At 39.3% G+C, this 20255-nt stretch overlaps 1 protein-coding gene across 1 annotated transcript; it reads left to right on the top strand.

The window, feature by feature from the left end:
- Nucleotides 1-8058: 8058 nt before the first annotated feature.
- On the top strand, nt 8059-19168 carry LOC115431225 (TRPM8 channel-associated factor homolog). The gene is made up of 12 exons (XM_030151456.1): nt 8059-8204; nt 8345-9126; nt 9345-9561; nt 9835-10132; nt 11968-12266; nt 12348-12522; nt 12624-12718; nt 14950-15160; nt 17358-17594; nt 17768-17991; nt 18111-18224; nt 18394-19168. The coding sequence occupies exons 2-12, from the start codon at nt 8480-8482 to the stop codon at nt 18634-18636; spliced, it is 2760 nt and encodes a 919-aa protein (XP_030007316.1). The 5' UTR covers nt 8059-8204; nt 8345-8479; the 3' UTR covers nt 18637-19168.
- Nucleotides 19169-20255: the final 1087 nt, after the last annotated feature.

Below are 20255 nucleotides of genomic sequence, written 5' to 3'. Positions count from 1 at the left end.
AGAACCTGCAACAGAAACAGCTCTTTGGATCAGTCAGTTCGAGGTCACTTGACACAGTCGATCTCTCCATGTTGTTATTGAAATTAACAGAAAAGGCAATTACTGGATGCACTTGTTTTCAACAATAAAAACCCTGCAATATGTAAAGGTAGGACATTATTGTTTTCAGAATCATGTCCCCTTTGTTCAAATTTATGAACACTTATGTGTAGTTAGGCCCATATTAAACATTTGCTGTCCATTTGTCAGTTACTGTCAAAATGCAGATGACACAGCTGCTTATTTACAAGTTAATACTAAATTGAAAGCTGCATCTTTACATACAGGGAGTTAGAACATAGAAGGCCTCACAAAAACAAATGTAAGTGTAAGCATCACCATAGCATCACATAATGGATGAAAATTCACTATTTTCATTATTGCAATATAAATACTATAAAGGATTATCTAATGTCAATTTGAAACTTATATTTATGGCTGACGTCAGTTTACTGTTGAAGATGATTCATGATCCAGCACCTCAACATCTAGGACAGGTTAATAATAGTGTCCACTAGAGGGAGCTGTTATGTTTTTGTTTTTGGTTTTTTTGTATGGGCAAAACTGGTTTTCAGTTAAAGCTATACCGTATGATGTGGCATTTCTACACTTTTCTTTTGTCATCTTAAAATGCTCCTAATAAGTGTGTGTCAAACTAAAATGTAAAAGAAATCAACCAGGTATTGAAACTCAAAAATGTTTAATTCTCATATATTTCTAATAAAAGTCTGACCAATCATTTTAGTCGGTCCGAATGAAATAATTGGCCGAACCTGACTGAGCCTCCTGTCAATCATCCGTTACGGCCGTCCAGCATCCAATCCATTATCGCCGTCTCACATCCGATATGTGTACCTCTGAATCTGACGCTTCACTCGCGCTGCTTCTCCTGTCACTGACCACAGTCTACTGTCTAGGATGTGTATGGCTAGAACTGACATGCACATGTGGAAGGGAAAAAACGGATTTATGAACAGAAACGACAACTGAGGGGCACAAACGGGAGTCTGATGAATGAAGGATGGAGATAAAAGTCCGGAAGTCAGCTGTACTGGACTGAACAGGTCTGCATAAAGCTCAGCTTTTATGACGGTGGGACTCATACAGGTACATGTACATGGTGTCACACATGTAAGATGATGTAGGATGATAATTGTATGGACTATGAAACTTCAAATGTCCACGGAAAATTTGTGGAGGCCGCGCGTTCACAGTGCGCGCGCCCATCCCCTGGGCACTGCAGTGAAGACACTGACCCAGTACTGCACAGACCAGGTCTACTGATGGAACAGGAGCCGCGGGCCCGTGGCAGGTGGATGATGCATCTGATTACTGAGGGAGGGGTCCGCGGACACGCCAAAACGGACCGGACCTCCACCTCTGCTTCCTCCTCCATTTCCATCGCACATCAGGTGAGAGGAGGAGAGAGGAGGAGGAGCCTCAGAGCTCAGGCAGAGGGAAGGGTTCAAACTTTTACTAAGTGCTGTGAGAAATGCCTCATCGGTAGGTATAGCTTTAAAACTGCAATGATGTGGAATTACAGCAAAATGCTAAATGTATTTAAAATATATAATACACATTATATTCTACATGTACTAGATGCAGTTTTTTACAGTGTGTATTGACTGCTCTGTAGTGTCTACATCTGGAGTGTATGTCACTGTTTGCTTTTGAGCGCAGGTAAAATGGTTTTGAGGCAGACTGAGAAGAGTGAGAGGGTTTGTGAATATAGTTTTGACAAAAGGGATGAATCTTTCAGAAAATGTGTTTCAGCAATTGTGAAAAACTGTAATAATTACAGAGAGTGAGAGAGGGTAGTGGTACTCAGGTCTGTACGTGTCCATATGGAAATGTGTTACAGAGCTAATGTCTGATTTAAAGTGGGTGCAATCACTGACGGGGTGATCCTTGTAGATGGAAAATGTTGGGTCATGTTAAATATTCCTTAAAGTGTTTTGTCTGTTTTTCTCAAAATATAAGAGGTGGATTTTCCATAACTGTTCTGCCATCTGATGAAAATTAGCTTTCATAAGGAGAAATATCAAATAAACATTAAATTTACATAAAGAGTCTGACTAACTGCATTGTCCCTGTGTGTGAACTGTGTTGAAATTGTTTTTAGTTTTGATTTGTTTTTGTTTTGTTTTTTCTGAATGTACAAGCAAATGAAAAGAAGAGAAAGTTACTTTTTGACATATGGAAATTGCAGACATTTAAAATCCTCTAACTGTCTTCCAATTAAATGTTCAAAAGTAAAAGAAAGATCACCTACTCCAACTATCTCCTCAGTATGTATTGGAATCAAATTTAGCACACTGAACTATTGAATTGGTTGTATTTATGTGAATATTCATCCTTTATACTGTGTTTCTACTAATATTTACAACTGAATGTGATGGATATCTCATCTGTAAATTGAATTTATGTCTCAAATCTTAATCTGAAATGGGTTCTACATAGTATTGATAATAAAAACTCTCAACAGCAGGGGGAAGTCACATAATACGGAGCACACTAGGGCCAAAACCAACAAGGAATCAATACTATGATCCACAGACACACACACTCACTGAATAAAGTAAAGTATAAAGATAATTATTTACACATATTCGTATAATGGTATCATCTAGTTTTCTTCTTCAAACAAAAAACGGATGGTCAAAATAACACATCGTCACGTGTTGTCGGCTGAGACTTTACATTATAGCTTTGTTAGCTTAGCTCTGTTTTAAGACAGAAAGCAACTACAGTAAAACCACAAATGCACTAAAGATCTGTTCGGAATCATCCAAACATGATCAGACCTGTCACAGTTTAGTCTGAACTGTGGATCAACAAACAGTGAATTTAGTAAAGATAATAACGGGACATAATTTTAAACCTTCATAATTATGGAAGCAAATGTGTGCCATCAGACACTGAATAGTTGTATTTCACAAGATTTGTTTTTGAATAGTTGTATTTTGTCATTTGAATTTTTAAAGTTGAATTTTTTTTAATAGTTGTATTTCATAATTTGAATTTTTTTTTATATTGAATTTGAAATGCATTGTATTTGAGAATATTGAATTAAAAAGCTTTTTCAATAGTTGAATTCAGAATGTGAAACTAAAAATTCAACTATTCAAAAAAAAATTCAACAATAAAAAATTCAAATTGCGAAAAAAAAAAACAAAACATTCAACTATAAAAAAAAATCAAATTAGGAAATACAACTATTTAAAAAAATTCAACTATAAAACATTCAAATTACAAAATACAACTTCAAAAAGAAAAAAAAATATATATAAAAAATTCTAATTACGAAATACAACCATTCAAAAAGTCTTGCGAAATACAACTACTCAATATCTGATGGCACACATTTGTTTCCATACATAATCCTCATAACACTGGTCTACAATTTTTTAGAAATGATTTGCTTCAGACATTAAATGTGCTAAATGTTACGTATTTTAATAAGATTAATTGGAAAATAAATGACAAAAGTGCCGGTTTGCTGATGTTGAGTCCTATCTCCTGTTTCTGGTTCTACGTACCATTCTGGTCTGCACTTATATTTTTAATATTTAGCCAACTTAGTTTGTGCAGTGCTATTCACCCGATGTCCCCTTTCCCCACTCCCCTCCGGGGGAGTGGCTACTTTTTCAGTTGTAACCACTTGGGAGCCAATGATGGCAGGATCTGCGCTGACCCATCTGTGTCCTGCCCTGTCCTGTGTCCTGACCCCCTCCCCCACCTGTCTGGATGGACGTCCTCGGCCTCACCACTGTGGATGGGCCTCCTCGCCCCTGCCTGTCTCATCCAGCGGGATGGACCCCCCATGTGTCCACCCTACTGCATCCTTGTAGACTAGAACTACATCTGCAAATGGACGTCCATCAGTCCTGGTGCATCTATAGCCTGTCCGTCCATGGGAGTGGATCTCTCCTTCACTGTGGTTCTCCCCGAGGTTTCTCCCTTTTCCCACTGGGTTTTGAGTTTTTCCTTGCCGAGAAGGAGGGTCTAAGGACGGGGGATGCCCTGGACACTACTCATTTTCTTGCTGTTCATTTGACTGTTGTTTACTCTAACTGACTCTGTAAAGCCCTTTGAGATAACCTTGTTGTGATATTGGGCTATACAAATAAAGTTGAATTGAATTGAAAATTGAAAATGTTTTCAAGGTATATGATTAAGTGTTATTACACATATATATTGGTTTACGTACATTTATATAATAGTTTTATAAATCTTCCACTAAATAGAAGCTGTAAAGTGAATGTATTCTGATGTGCAGACAGTGTTTTGAAGTAGATCTTGTAGCTCTGAGACAAATATTCCTTTTGAGTCAAACCCATTCTCTTGTTAATTCTTGAATTTCACATTTTGACCCAAGGCTGTATCTTGGAAAGTTTAGCCAACCATCATTTTTTACTTAATTTTTCTTAATCAGGGACTCTCATGTGGTAAAATTTCATTACTTTTATTCTGGAAGCATTTTCCTTGTAGACCAGTGTAATCAAATTCATTTGTCTAGAAGAACTGCTCTGATTTCATCATCAAACTCAAAACAATAGTGCCTCTAACTTTATCACTATGCCAATTTCTTTGACTCTAAAAGTTATTTTTCTTCACAGTTCTTATCCCATCTGGTCACTTTCTGACACTTTGGTCCAAGGAGTGACCCATTACTCCCTCTAGTGGTCACATAAATCTGCCAGGCCTTGGGTATGAAATGATTGCATGCAAATTATTTTAATCCATGACAGTGTGTGTTTGGTCAAAGACACTGAGGCTGATCCCAGCTTTTAGTCTGAAATCTGAAATGTATCTAACTTTTCATGACAGGGTAACTGTTCATCATTCCTATCTATTCTGTTTTACTCAAGCAATGGTGAAGTGCCCTCAGTGCCCCCCCCCCCCCCCCCCCCCACACACACACACACATTTAAAAATCTGCAGAAAAGAAAATGTTATTCTGACTGGGAATCAAGCCTCCGTTTTCTGGGCTTCAAGGCATTACCTACTGAGCTAAATCCCAGTTGTTCAGTGGGCCGACCTGTTTGCTGTCTGATTCTGATGCCGCATTTCTGGCTCGACTCGAATTGACTCTGCCTTTTTGAGTTTCCATTACGAAAAAGGACCTGGAATCTGGTACCTGGTACTAGTTTTTTGGTATCACCTCCGCCGAGGTTCCAGGACTGGAGAACAGTCACTGAAACGTGACGTGTAAACACTGCAGACCACTGATTGGTCAGAGAGTTGTCTCTGTGACCCCCTGTTTTACAAAAAACTGATGCGGAAGTTTACAGTAAATATAGCGGTAGGTTAATCCACATCATGACAGCCCGCAAAACTACACCATGGTTGGTTGAGGAGATTCAGTCTTTGGTGGCTGATGTAAAAATTCAGCATGAGCTTGACGAGACATCACGCAATGAGCAAGTTTATCAGCAACTCTCTGAGCACACATCACGGTTTTAATGCGCCACATCACTATGACATTCAGGTGCTCTAAAGTCGGTAGTATCCTGTAATTGAAACAGTCTCCAGAAATAGGACCTGGTACCCGAGTCAAGTCAAGCTGAACCGAGTCGAGCCAGTTCCACATAGTGGAAACGCGGCGTTAGAACATTTTGGGATGTGACATTTATTTCTGTGGGTGATGCTAGGATGCTAACTACTCCTATCTAAGAGGGGGGTGGGGAAGATTGTACATGCCCCATTTATAACTAACATTTTTTATGGTAGAGGGAGTTAAATCTGAACTAGACTAAAGTCTAATAAACATGAGGCAACAACTGTCTATTCAAGCAGCATTTGGGTCTGCACGCCAGAAAAAGTAATGGGCAGCAGCAGAAGGAATGTAATTTATTATTATACAGTCAGAGCTATAGAACTGCATGACATTTGGGACAAAACACAGCCAGTGATTGAGTGAATCACACAAAGTTGTCAAACATAGGCCTATATGTAACTGGTGTGTGTAGTTACAGTTGACCGCACTTCCTGGCTGTTGGACATGTGTCAGCATCTTGTGACTCATTACAGTGTTTTGCTTGACAGATGGTTAAGTATTCTACATGCACACACACATTTTCCTGTATGAACAACTCGTAGGCCTTCCACCAAGTAGAAAAAACCTCAGGGTCAATTAAGATTAAAGTGTATATTGTGTTGTGAAATAGGACCGTTAATGCACAGAATGTTCTGTAAACAACGTCAGCAGGAATATGGAATGTGACAATTCAGAGGAGGATATCACATATGTATAGCACCCGCCTGTCCACCCCCTTCCATTTTTTCTAGATCCGCCACTGCTCAAGTCGCCTATATTTCCACAAAGACTAACTCTTACTTAAATGAGGGTGAACAGGGTAGATAAGGGTTTCTGAACGGGAGTGGTACCATCCCACAGGGGGTGTTTGGACAATGTCAGGGGGTGTTTTGAATGAGAAAGCTCAGACACAAATAGGAGGTGTTCATAACTGTCAGTCATCACAGTGTATAAGTATCTACATCACAACACACTTTGCTCATTTGAATATGAAAATCTATGTAACTGTATTTTGGGCCTGATATCTACCAGTGCTACTGGTGCTCTTGTTTTCCTACAGCAGGTGTCCTGTAGCAGCGGCCCTAAACACATTCCTATGCAGGGCTGACTGAGCTCTAGAATCTTTGGGCAGAGTGGGGCTGATGGCTCCTGACGGCTGACAGCAGCTGAACCCAGCTTCACAGGTTAATCACCAAATCATTACAAATCAACAAAAAGACATTTTCTCTTTCTGATTGCTGTGGTAGCTACCCACCACAGTGTCCTACCTACTACAGGTCATATTCCACCCATGGGTCTCCTGCTTTAGAAATGCATTTATGCAGAAGAAATAAGAGACCTTTTCTGATTTTTAGTGATTTTTTTTCCACAATTAATTGACTACTGCTGCTACTGTTCTTTGGGAGCCGAGACAAAAGAGTCGGCTCTCTGAGAAGTGCCGAACTTCCCATTTCTAAAGAAAGTCCACAATGAAGATGCAGAGAATCGCTATGTGACCACACCACCTGCTGGTTGCAGCAAGTACTGTTCACTTATACTTGAGACCAACCTTACTGAAATGCATGAATGTTTTTTGATCTCTGGAGTATACCTTTTTTTCTCCATAAATAATATACATTTCAATGTAAAAAATGAATAAATAAAAAAAAAAAAAAAAAAAAAAAAAAAAAAACATTAATTCAAAATCAAACACCATTTCAAAACACAAATCTAATACTTTTCTGGTCGTCACACAGACAGGGCTAACAACATTTTAACAGCTTCTGCACTGGCTGTATTTTGGAGCCAAGTCCCTTACACCTTGACATAAATTCTGTGCCTTGCAAATCTACATGTATATGCATCCTATTTACAATTACAAAGAGGTACTACATCATCTACAAATCACTCTTACCCGGAAATGATGTGGTCTATGGCACTCTTACACCATCTCACAATGATCCAAATGAGAAGAGTCATTTAGCGTCACAACCAAGCAGCTCCTCAGCAACAGTAAACAAACCTTGTAACATTAATATTGCTCCTCTTTTAAAGTGTGTATGTTTCACAGGGAGAAAAATCACTTCAGAACTAATAACTTCAGCTATTTGACATCATTGACAGAATATAACACAAATAATAAATCCATGAGATGAAGCAGAGCTTCAAAACCGCACACGCAATCCAAAGTCAAACTCTTTTTTCATGGTAACAGAGACACTGTGTCTGTCTGTTACTGTGTAAAATGACAAATACACCAAAAGTGTAATGTAATAATTTGACAATTTTGGTCATAATATGATACTGACAATGAAGAGGCTGTGACACAGACACACCACTGGGACTCTGTGGGAAACAGCAAATGACAACCTGGGATGACCAGCTCAACAGGTTTTAAGCACAGACACAAACAGGGTGTATCCTGAATTTGAATATTGTGACAAAAGCAGTGAGGTATTTATGCAGAAACATACTGACAGACACATGCAGTTCGCTGATGATCCAGTGACAGTGGGTGGTGATTTTCTAACTCCCTCCTGTTACTCCTCCTGTCATTATTATTTTCATTGAAATCGTCCTAGTGTCATCTCACTGCCTTGTTCTTCTGTCCTGTCACAGTGTCACTGGTGGATTGTCTGTCGCACAGGTAAAATCCAAACTATGTAGTTAATGCTGGTGTTTAGAGTCAAACAGAGTTAACTTTTGGGTGTGTCACTATTTTATTGCTGGATTAATAAGATTAAAGTAAGCAAGAAGTCATTCTAATAGTATATTTATACTCAACAGACCGATAAATGCAAAACACCATCCTGCTGCATCCGATCCGTTCCATGTGCTAGTGCAGCATACACCTGATTCAGCTCAGCTTTGCTCTGCCATCCTGACGTCCAACCTCTTCTTCAACCTTCAAACACTGTCATCATGTCGACCCAGGCCACTCAAACCATACAAGAAGAGGCCTATGTCTCCCTGATGAGAGGCCTAACAGACCTGGACTTCAGGGGTCCATGTATTCCGAGTGACCTGGTTCTGATTGGAGACCATTCTTTTCCTTTGGTCATGAACAGTCATGGCCAGGTGCTGATGGCTGCCTCCTTTTATGGATCTGGACGGATTGTGGTCCTGGGCCATGAAAGCTACCTGACTGCCTTTCCTGCTCTGGTAGAGAACGCTCTGGTCTGGCTGAGAGGAGATGGATCTGAAAACCAGTCTGTGGGGATCCACAACAACGTCCAGGGAGTCACTCATAATCTCAGCACATCCCTCTTCCAAACCCAAACTGTGGGATCCTTCAGCCGTGATCTGGGGGTTGGTGTGTATGTGACAGATGCCTACAGTGTGGGTCCAGATCAGAAGGACCTGGTGGCATTTCTGAAAGCTGGAGGAGGAGTGCTGATAGCCGGGCAGGCGTGGAGCTGGGCTGCAGATCACCCAAAGGAAAATACTCTGCTCCAGTTTGTAGGGAATAAGCTGTCTGGAGTGGCAGGGGTCTACTTCTCTGACCATCATGCAGAGGCAGAGTACCTTCCAGTCTATCCTCAAATCCCATCGTCCTGGATGGCCATGGTGTTAGTATTCTTCTCTTTCACTTTACACTCTACATTTAAACTTTCCTATAACTGTTTCCAAAAAAAATTTCCCTTGACACTTGCTATTTTTGCAACAGTACAATTCACGTAATATTTTCATGATATTAGTTTGTGTCAAATGTTATGTTTATTTTTCTGCCAAAAATCTAAGCTTTTTTTACTTGTTCTTCCCCACTGTCTCCTTTTTATAAATACAGAATTGGAAAAGACTTTGAGGATGACTTAAAGTTTCTACTTCAAGGGATTTCAGAGTTTGAGATCCCAAATGGAATAGTTGCTTCTGAGGTTCTGGTTCATGGACCTTTAGCCTTTCCCATTGGTACCACAGAGGATGGACGGGCTTTCCTGGCAGGATCCTATTACGGACAAGGACGGGTTGTTGTGGTCACACATGAAGGACTTCTCAAACAAGAGGTAAAGCCATAATTTATACAGCTGAAAGGGATTTAATTTTTTTTTTTTTTTGTTAATAGCTGTTAATGCACTGATGGGAGTGCCTTTGAAACAAAAATGTGAATAAATGAGACAACAAACATATAATAGTAAATGTGTAAGAAGGCATAAGAGGTGACTGAATAATGACTGTATTGTGATGTGGATTAGTGTTGTAGAACCTAATTTGGACTGAGATCACATTTATTGTTAATTAAATTAATCTGTCTCTTGGACAAAATGCCTTCTCCACAGTCGTGGGCTTGCTTTTGGACTAATGCGCTTCACTGGTTGGATGAAGGAAGGAAAGGTGTTGTCGGTGTAACTTCAGACCTCCGCCAAGCCTTTGACCTCTACAACAAGTCAGAGCTTCACTGTGAGAAGACAAACTTCCGGAAAGACCTGAGTGTATTTGTGTGCAAAGTCTCCCGAAGTGAATGGATTGAAGAAATCCTAGAGTTTGTGGCAGAGGGTGGAGGCCTGCTAATCGGTGGACACGCCTGGGCCTGGGCACAGAAACACAAGGGCCAAAAGCCGATGACGGATTTCTCAGGTATTATGATACAGGACAAGTGTTGAATACATTGATGCCTCAGGCTTATTATTAGGCATATACAGGGTTCCTGCGGGGTCTTAAAAAGTCTTAAAAGTTTTGAATCTACAAATCTGCATTTAATACCTTAAAAAAGTCTTTAAAAGGTATTAAATTTGATATGGTAGGTCTTAAGTTATGTTGCCATAAACTTGTTTGCTGTACTTTGTTTAAATGTCTGGGAAATGTCCTAGCTGCAAAGAAAGTAACGTTAGTCTACTCAGTTCCACCCATTCCAACCTGATAATTTACACTGAAATTAGGAATCAGTTATCACTAACTTTGCAGCCTCTGGTGAGAAATGACTTGGAACGGTGGGAATTAAGGCGTTGGAGTAAATAAATACATTCTCCTAAATTCTAGGAGTCATTAATTTTTGCCAGTATGGCCGAGAAATAGGCTGTGAAATAGGCATTAAATTTTTTTCTAAGTAGTCTTAAAAAGGTCTTAAAAGGTCTTAAATTTAACTTGTAGAAACCTGTAGGAACCATGCATATAGTATAGTATATAGTAACTAACAATTGTCTTGCACAGTTGTGTTAATCTTCTCCAATCCCTTGCATAAAGACAAGAGGATCAAACATCACAAACATTTTTCCGAAAGCTGATTTCAAAGTTCACATGTTCGATATTAACAACTAGAACAACAGCTACAGCATCATTATTAACTTCCATTATACTACACTGATACATTTGCTCTTAAATGTTTAGGCAAACTGACAACAGGTCTCAAAAAAGACTGAAAAAGGCCTAATCACACAGGTTGTGAAGAATAACTACGTGAAGATGAAAAGTGAAATACAGGAAATTAGTTAATTTGGGAAATTAAGTAAATTGTGTGTAAAATGTTGTCACTATGTACCTACTGTATGATGATGATGCTTCTGTATTTCCCTGCATAATATTTATGCCAAAGCATGAGGGAGAGGCAGCACTAGGGAAAAAAAATACACAAAACAAAGTAAAACATGCAGGGGTGGGAGAGGAATGCTGGCAGGCAAGACAGACTAGACACTCAGGTGAAAGCAGGTTTTAAAAATTGAGGTAGGTTCAAAATATATGCACAGACTGACTTAAGACATCAACTTTTTTTTCTCATAAAGACGATAATGCTTTAAGTTAGACTGTTATACATGAACCGATGATGCTTTATATAAAGGTTGTTGTCGTAAGTGTTACTTAATCAGTAACAAGATTCGCTGTTAAAAGATTGAATTTATCAAAGTTTTTTAAATGACAGATTGCACAATTTGTAGCTGCTCAATCCCTCATTCAGTTTGTACATCACAATATATGCATTATCCTGTAAGGTGCATAAAGTGCCATAGGATCAAGGATCAATTAACCTTAATAAGATACTCTTTTTATTTTAGATCCATTAGCTACAAAAAGCAGCAGCAGTTAACTGTTAACAGAACATAGTTAACATTTAGATAAATAATAAGTAATGCATGAATCTTAATAAAGTCATAAAAGCATTTGACAGTAACACAACTGGCAAAATAGTTAATCTTAGTGGATGGTGGTGAACTCATAAACATTCATGTCAAACACATTCATCTTTTGTCAATGTTTATGTTGAGTCTATGAACTAGTGCTTATAAATATAACAAATGATCATTTAACAATGCATATTTTGTGCTATTATCAACACTCATCATACCTTCTTAGTACATTATAATAATGTTAATTAGGTCCTCATAAGGAACTTATTACCTAATGCTTATTACAAGGACCTTAATATAAACCATCACATATTAAACTATACTTGTTTAATTTGTTTAACTGTCATTCAGGGAACAAGATATTGACCAAAATGGGCCTGAGCATCCAGGAGAATACCATTAGAAAAGGTTCCTTCAAGGCCCCTGTCCCCAGTCAGGCCATCAAAGACACCTACCACTTCCGCCATGTTTTACATCGCTTCGCCGGTCATTGTGCCCATGGAGATAAACTTTCCAAACATGAGGAGGAGTGTCTGACAAAGCTGGGTGGAGACTGTTCTAAGTACTTGCGTATGAAGACTGATGATAACGCATATAAACAGGTGGTGTCCACCTTCACTGACATCGTGAAGAAGACAGGAATGCCACAGGTTTAATTATATCACACTCTATATTTGTCGTTAGATTGAGTGTACAGACCTGTACTCAGTGTGGATCAATTTTATTTCAAGGTGTGTGAGAGCTGCCCTGTGAAGAGTCCCAGAGACCGTCTCCTCCTCCATGTTGGGTCTGAACTCTATAAAGTTCACCCAGATCCTGATGAACTCCTGCCGCACCTCATTAAGAATAACCCACTGCTGCCAGTCGTGTATAACCACAGGATCAAGGTTGACGTGAAGACAGCAGGTCAGAGCCTTACTGCTCTGGACAAACATGATGTAAATATGATGTGAACTGATGTCCTGCAGAGCTGATATACTTGGTGTGTGTTTGTGTGAATGTAATAGGAGGGGAGGAATGGGTCAGTACAGGTCTCTACCTGTCCCCTGGTATGAAGACCTACATGGCCATACCAGCAGAGATCATCAACAAAGGATGGAAGGTACAGTATGCAACATCCAATACACATTACATGTGAAGGAGCTCATATGAGGGACTGTATACAAGACTGACATGTTAAGTGTGTGTGTTTAAAGGTGCGGTGTGTAAAATCTGGTAGATCTAATCACAGAAATGGAACATAGTATTCACAGTTTAGTTTTCATCAAGAATCATTATATCTCTGGTACCCAAGAAAGAACATTCATAAACACTCTCTGAAGTTATGCCAACGATGCACATATATTGGATTGTGCTATATTAAGACCAATGGGCCAGAACATTTATGTGACCACTAGAGGGTGTAGTCAGTCACTCTGCTGGTCTCCCATGACAAGGAAAACTAACACCATGGGGCCTTTGACCAAGGTGACCAAACTTTTAGAGTCAAAGGCAAAGTGATAAAAGCTACAAGAACTGTTGTTGTTTTCACTACTGGACACAGCTCTAAATGAAAAAAAATTGCTTAAAATGCTTACGTAGTGTCACAATAAGGTTTATAATATTTTTTCCATCCATGGCTGCATTAATTTTTTTATTATTGATGATGGAGAATCTGACTGCTGCATCAAGTCATTGTCACATCCCAAATTAGAGTCTGGACTTTGTGGAGGCTAATCCATGTGTGGAAATGATGTCTCATTCTCCTTGAACCATTCTGTCACAAGTCTGATGATCCTGATCAATTCTGGCATTGTCCAATTCAATCCAAAGACACAAGTGGCTACTCACTGCATCAGTTAGAGTTAAATAACTTGTTACAGCTGAAACATTATTAACCACTGCAGTACTTACCGATGGAAGGATCTGAACTATTTGCTCAGTTTAATCCAGTCAGTTCCTTTTTTTGTCCAGGCTGTTTATTTAACTCTAACTGCAGCAAGTAGCCTCTCATTTCTTTAACGTCAAAAAGATTGGACAATGCCAGGATTGATCAGGGCCATCAGGCTTGTGACAGAATGGTTCAGGGAGAATGAGACATTGTTTTCACACATGGATTAGCCACCATAAATTCCAGACTCTAATTCGGGATGTGATGAAGACTTGACGCAGCGGTCCGATTCTCCATCATCAGTAATCAAAAATTAATGCAACTATGGATGGAAAAAAATATTCTGAACCTTATTGCGACACTACATAAGCATTATGTGGCAAAAAAAGATATCACACTGAACGTCTCCTGTAATCAAAACCAAAGGTGGTGCAGTGAAATATTCTATGTGCAACTTTTTTTTTTGACCGGGCAGTGTATATCTAAAAACAGCGCTCGGCCAACAGAATTATCATGTAAACTATCAGCTGATGCAGCATGTGACAATTATAAGACACAGTGCTATTTGGACCAACTGTCAAAATATGAGTTTTAGTTTGAAAACGTGATGATACCATAATACAGATGTGTGTGTAAACAATTAGCCTTATGCTCTATTCAGTAAGTGATACTGTCTGTGGATACATAACATTGATTCGTTAGTGGTTTTTGTCATAAATATGTTCTGGTACATGCCTTCCCCCTGCTGTTGAGAGTTTGGAATATCCATATTCCATGTAGCCTTTAAAGCTATGGTGCTTGATTAATCACCCCTCATTGAAATTCAAGTGATTTGGATTGACTCTTTGGGTCTTTTTTCAGGCTATTGAAAATCTACCCCAGGAGGTTTTGATGGTTCATAGGGTGTTTTGAATATGCAATTGACAGCTGCAACTACTGATCACTGTTCAGATTTTCTCAGCTTAGAAAAATTTCATCACTTGATATTCCATATACTTGATATTGAAGTTCCATCGTATCATATAGTCTTTTATCAGTCTTTTGATTTAAGAAACTACCAAAGGAAGTTTTTATTTTTTATTTATTTATTTTTTTAATACAAATTCTGCAGTTTTTTCTCCCCGACTTGGGCTTGTGTAGCTTTAAAGTGTATTTTGAACCAAAGTTATATTCCCCTTAATCAAAAAACCAAGAACTGGGAAAATGAATATTGGATCCCTTCAATTTATCTGGGGAGAGCTTGATTTATAGAGAAGAGTAGGGGGGCTGTGGTATTCAGTTGGTTTTGGTCTTCAACTTCATTGCTGCTTCTTAATGTCTTTGTGCTATAAATATTGCCACATATTTATGTTTCACTTTATACAGCATTGTTACCAATGACTCAGACAGTGCCAATACACAAAACACGACTGCACTTTTGCATGCCTTTTTCAGTTGATAACATATGGTCCATATATTTGCAGGTCCAGATAGGATGTCAAACAGACAGAATCAAAGCTGAAGTGTTGAAGAGAGCGCCATGTGTCCATGATCGATTCCCCATTACCTCAGAGATGGTTCAAGTGCACAACTTATGGGGGGGTCTCATCTACCTGGTGGCGCCACCCAAAACACAAGTGAAGGGAGTAGAGGTCATAGTGCAAATAGCTGTACCTGCACCTTATTATAAATCTGGTGAGTCTAAAGTGGATGAAATATTACATCTGTCTGTTGTTTCTGTAAGTTTATACATTTTAAAATCCTCTACCATATAAGTCAGATAGCCTCAGATAGTTCAATTTTATGGATTTGCTAAAAAACACTGGGTTTATTCTAAGCAGCAACGTCTGGATCTGAAAAGTGAATCCAATTCAAAAGTTTCAAGATCTGCAGTATCTTGAATGTCCACTTGGGGTCGGACCTAAAAAGGAATCAGTCCACATAGACCTCTATGTAAATGGCCAGCGATGCAGCAGAAATAAACATGTTTACATCCTAGTGCAAAAGACAGATTTTGATCTTTATAGTTTACTTTCCCCTCTGTGACCACTCTACACGGGATACATTTTGCACTGGTTTAGATTATCCAAAGCCAAAACTTTATGCATAATTAATGGAGCCCACTGTGATTGACAGGGGAGTTTGTGTCTTCTGTGCTGTGTGGCCTCTATTAGCTTTACTTAGCTCCATAGTCAGACACTCAGAGCTCTTATTTATTAAAGTAAACATTTTTTTCCCCTCGGCAGGCACTTCTGCCAGAGTTACACTAACAAGACCATCAGAGCATTCGGTCATGAAGTTTACTGATACTTAACCACAATCACAGGTGTAACCTGCACTAACTTATGTTAGCATGAACTATGTGGTCTGCCAGCGAGCCTTCAGATTAGCTCAGGTATTATTAGTGCATTTGTACAGTTTGATTAATTAAGTGTCTGACAGCATATTTTGTGTTTATTATTACACTGTTAAATATCAGATGTGATCTGTCAGTCATCTGAACTGCTTTATCCTCAAGAGGGTTGTGGGGGTGCTGGAGCCTATTTCAGCTACCTATGGGCAAAGTCAGGGTACACCGTGGACATGTCGCCAGTTCATCGCAGGGCTGAGATATAGAGACGAACCACCAGTCACTCTCACATTCACACCTACGGGCAATTGTATCTCAACCAGTTAACCTGTCAGTGCATGTCTTTGGACTGTGGGGGGAAGCCGGAGTACCCACGCAAACACGGGGAGAACATGCAGACTCCACACAGAAAGGTCCCTTGTCTCCATTGGCTGTACTATCCGTGGAAAAGACACTTACCAGGGACATGCCTGACTTTAACAATAATGGAAAAATTTAGCATGTTTGAAGGATAGATGGGTGAAATTTACATAAAAAATAAATGCCTGAAAACACATACTGTTTATTTTTTTGATATTAATTTAAATTAGTATTTTAAAACAGTGGTGCATGTGCTTTGGTGTATCCTAGTGGTGATATGTAGTTATAGCGCATCCGAAAACTGACTTGCATACTGCGCCCCACCAAAAAATTATTTCAACAGCTATCACTGCTCATAATAATAGTTTCTGTACAGAATTTTTTTTAAAATGAAGGCCTGATCAATACCATTTTTCCTGATCAGACGATGCTAAGGTATTTCAGGGCCTTGAAGTCTGAGAGGGTCTGAGTCTGATGTGGGCACTGATCTGAAGTACCATTTTCTGAATGTGAAAATAAATTTATCCTCTGCAGCAGAGGTAATTCCTGTTACTATTTTAGGTCTACATGAGAACCAGTTTCATCATTACATTTGATGGGTTTTACAACTGCACTTAATAAGAGTTCTTGAGCAAGTTTTGTTATAAATGGAGTAGTTTACAGTCGTGAAGTAGGGGCTTTTTATGTATGTGTTTGCACAAGGCAGTCAGTGGTCTCAAACATATTCATGATAAGTCCTTCCTGTCAAGCAGAACAAGTAAAGAGAAGTTTAAAATACTTCAAAATTAAAATGTTAAAGTATCATCTCAGAGACCATACAATTATAATATTTCAAGGAAAAGTATCGTATAGCCAAGATATAATAACCAAGATATTTGTGCTGGGTAAACATAAAACTGGTCCATAACTTACTATAGTCCATAATATTATGATATAGTCACAATGATGCTTGTGAGTCAACTTCATCATCATGACAAGCATGATTACCTGGAAAGACAAGTTGAATTGTGCTGGCCAAATAATTATTTTTCATGAGGAGGCTCAGGTTCTTTGATGTTGGCACTAAGATGTTGCACATGTTTTACTTTCTTTTACCCTAGACCAACCATAGTGCATGTTCAAAGTTCAGATTTATATAGTTTCTGATTCACTTTTGGATGCACCCACTGCTCTTGTCTTCAGGTGTGACAACAGCTGCTGATTGGTCGCTGTTGCGCACAGCCCCCTCCCCCTGGGCAGAGCTGGAGTTTGATAACATCATCTTCACTGTGCCATCGGAGTTTGTTCAGGACCTGGACCGTCCTGATGAGTTGGCAGCACACTGGGATGACATCATGAGGGGCGTCGCGGACCTGGCTGCCAAACCACATAAATTTCCCCGAAAAGAACGTTTTGTAACCGATGTGCAGATTTCTCACGGTAAGTGTGTATAGCTATCATGTTCTTTATGATTGTGTCTTACTTGCTTAAGGCCCGGTGTCTATGGTCACCACCAGTCAGCTGTAAAAAATACAGACTAAACTGACTAAAAACTCTCTTTTCTCATAACTTCTTGTTGACTTGTTGCTGTTTTAATAATTCTGTTCGTCTAGGTTACATGCATGCAGGTTACCCTGTCATGGCACTCAGATCCGCAGCTCCCTTAGTTTTAAGCATTAAACATGCAAAGACCAAAGGTCTGTGGGGCATCATCCATGAGCTAGGACACAACCAGCAGAGGGGCTGCTGGGAGTTCCCATCACACACCACAGAGTGCACATGCAACCTGTGGTCAGTGTATGTACATGAGGAGGTGCTGGGAGTCAACAGAGCAAAGGTGGAGTATGGAATAAATATAACTCTTTTGATTAATCTGTGCTTAAAAGTATGTTAAATCTGGGTATACCTGGGTTTAAGTATTTTCACAATTACTGAATTCCGTGGTCTCTTTTACAGGCTCATCCAAACATGGCCCCAGCAAAACGAAACAGTCGTGCAGAGCAGTATGTCAAGGGGGGCAGGAACCTGAGCAAATGGAGCATGTGGGTCGCCCTGGAGACATATATGCAGGTGAGAGTAAATTACCTAATATTTCACTTGACACAAAAACTGTCCTATGATCTAACTTTGTGGCCACTGAAGTGCACAAAGATTTGGTGCTTATTATCAATAAGACGATAAATTGTTTCACAGGTGAAAAACAGTTCATATTTCACTCTGTGTCTCGTCCAATGTGCAGCTCCAGGATAAATTTGGCTGGGATGCTCTCAAGAGGGTGTTTGCTGCCTACCATGAGATGAGCAATTTCCCCAAAGACAACAAAGGAAAGATGAACCTGTACGCTGTGACTTTCTCCCAGGCTGTGGAGATGAATCTGAGTGGGTTCTTTAAGTCCTGGGGCTGGCCCATTGAAAGAGACACTGAGGACAAACTGTCCAAGCTGCCTCCATGGACGGACCACCCCATGGTCCAATATGACTGAGTTTTACCAAGTACAGACAGAAGCGCTAGATGAGCAAGTCATAAAATTATCTATTTAGTGAAGAATTAACATACACTATTTTTTCTTTTCCTTTCCTTAACACGATATGTCAGAAATGGCTGATAGGATTTTCTTCAACTTTGCTTCAAATTGTACTTAGAGTGAACTGATTATTGATTTGTTGGTCACATTTTTGGCTATAAGAATTCACAGAGCAAGTATAATAAACTAACAAAAATGTATTAGAAGATACAATGATACCATTTTATATCTAATGACCTTTACTATGACATCAAAATGTCCTGTAAAATGGGGGTCGACAGAGGCAAACTACAGTGAGGAAGTGGTAAAATGTACTTATTTATTTTCTGTACATGTTATATATATTTATTCTTTGCTTACACTTTCAGTCTTCTACATTCTATCATTAACTGGCTTTACTGAATACATGTTTCATTTATTCATTGTTGCGCTATATTGTAATGTAATGAACTTTAACTGTGTTATTAAAAAACACGTGAGAACCCTGCAATGTGATAGTTTGTGTGTTTGTATTTCACATTCACTCTCAGGACAAAAAAGCATCTGTGGGAGGTGTTGGACAAATAAATCTGTTCCATGGAGGTCCACCTCTCTACTTCCAGGACTTCAGGGATCTAATATCTTGGTCCAGATACCACGGCACACCGAGTCTAGGCCTCGGGTCAGAGCTGTTTTTGTGGAAAAAGGGGAACATATACAATATTAGACTGGGTAATAATGTTCTGCTCCCATAGATGCTTGATTGATTGGTTGAGATCTGCTTCACTCGGAATGAACAAGATGTGGAGATGCTCTTATCCAGTGATTTGACTATCATAATTTCACCCTTGCCGAAGTTACTCAGATCCCTCCTATTGACATTTTACTGTTTCTAACAACTTTATCAACTTGGAGGGCTAAATGTTCACTTGCTGCCTAATATATCCCACCCACTGACAGGTCCCGTTATAATGAGATAATCTGTAATCTGTCTAGTAATGAGAGATCATAATGTTTTGGTTGATCGGCATATACATCTGGGACCTCCTGTTTTCTTACCTGATAGTGATCACTTCTGATGAATGATCTTGAATACAATATTTCTTTGCTTTGAGGAATACAGAAAAATTTTATTACAAACACAAAAACTAAGTATGAAGTAAAAAGGACTATAAAACATGACCTTGACGAATGAAAACATTGTTGCAACATGAATTAAGCAGCTATTTTCCACCTATGATATACCACATAATGTACGTACTACAAATGTGCATATATATGCATTACATTTATGAATCACAAGTACAGCTGCCAGAAATACTAACCTGGAATGACTGGACATGTCTCCACTCCAGTGTGGCCGCCGGCTCCTCCCTCTCCATTCTTCCCACCACCATCAGACTCACCCGTTGGCCAGCACAGGATCTGGACTCATTATCTATTCTACAGACTCTGACTGCCACCATCCCCAGGTTTTATGTTTGTCCTTCTCTGTTGTATTGTTTGTTTAATAAACCTGTTTTTCCCTTCACCGTGTGTTTAAGTTCTATCATTCACACCCACTGTGACAGGATAAACAGGTTTCTTACATAGACACG

Source organism: Sphaeramia orbicularis, chromosome 13 (assembly GCF_902148855.1).
Source record: "Sphaeramia orbicularis chromosome 13, fSphaOr1.1, whole genome shotgun sequence".
In the NCBI taxonomy this organism is placed as follows: domain Eukaryota; kingdom Metazoa; phylum Chordata; class Actinopteri; order Kurtiformes; family Apogonidae; genus Sphaeramia; species Sphaeramia orbicularis.
The sequence above is the reverse complement of the archived record's forward strand: the minus strand, read 5'-3'. Positions and strand labels throughout refer to the sequence as shown.

What these genes read in the sequence shown, in the direction of transcription:
- LOC115431225 (XM_030151456.1), top strand. Translation starts at nt 8,480, where the DNA reads ATGTCGACCCAGGCCACTCAAACCATACAAGAAGAGGCCTATGTCTCC. An exon ending in GCCGATGACGGATTTCTCAG is followed by an intron (nt 10,133 to 11,967) that starts GTATTATGATAC and finishes ACTGTCATTCAG; the next exon opens with GGAACAAGATATTGACCAAA. An exon ending in GGTTGACGTGAAGACAGCAG is followed by an intron (nt 12,523 to 12,623) that starts GTCAGAGCCTTA and finishes TGAATGTAATAG; the next exon opens with GAGGGGAGGAATGGGTCAGT.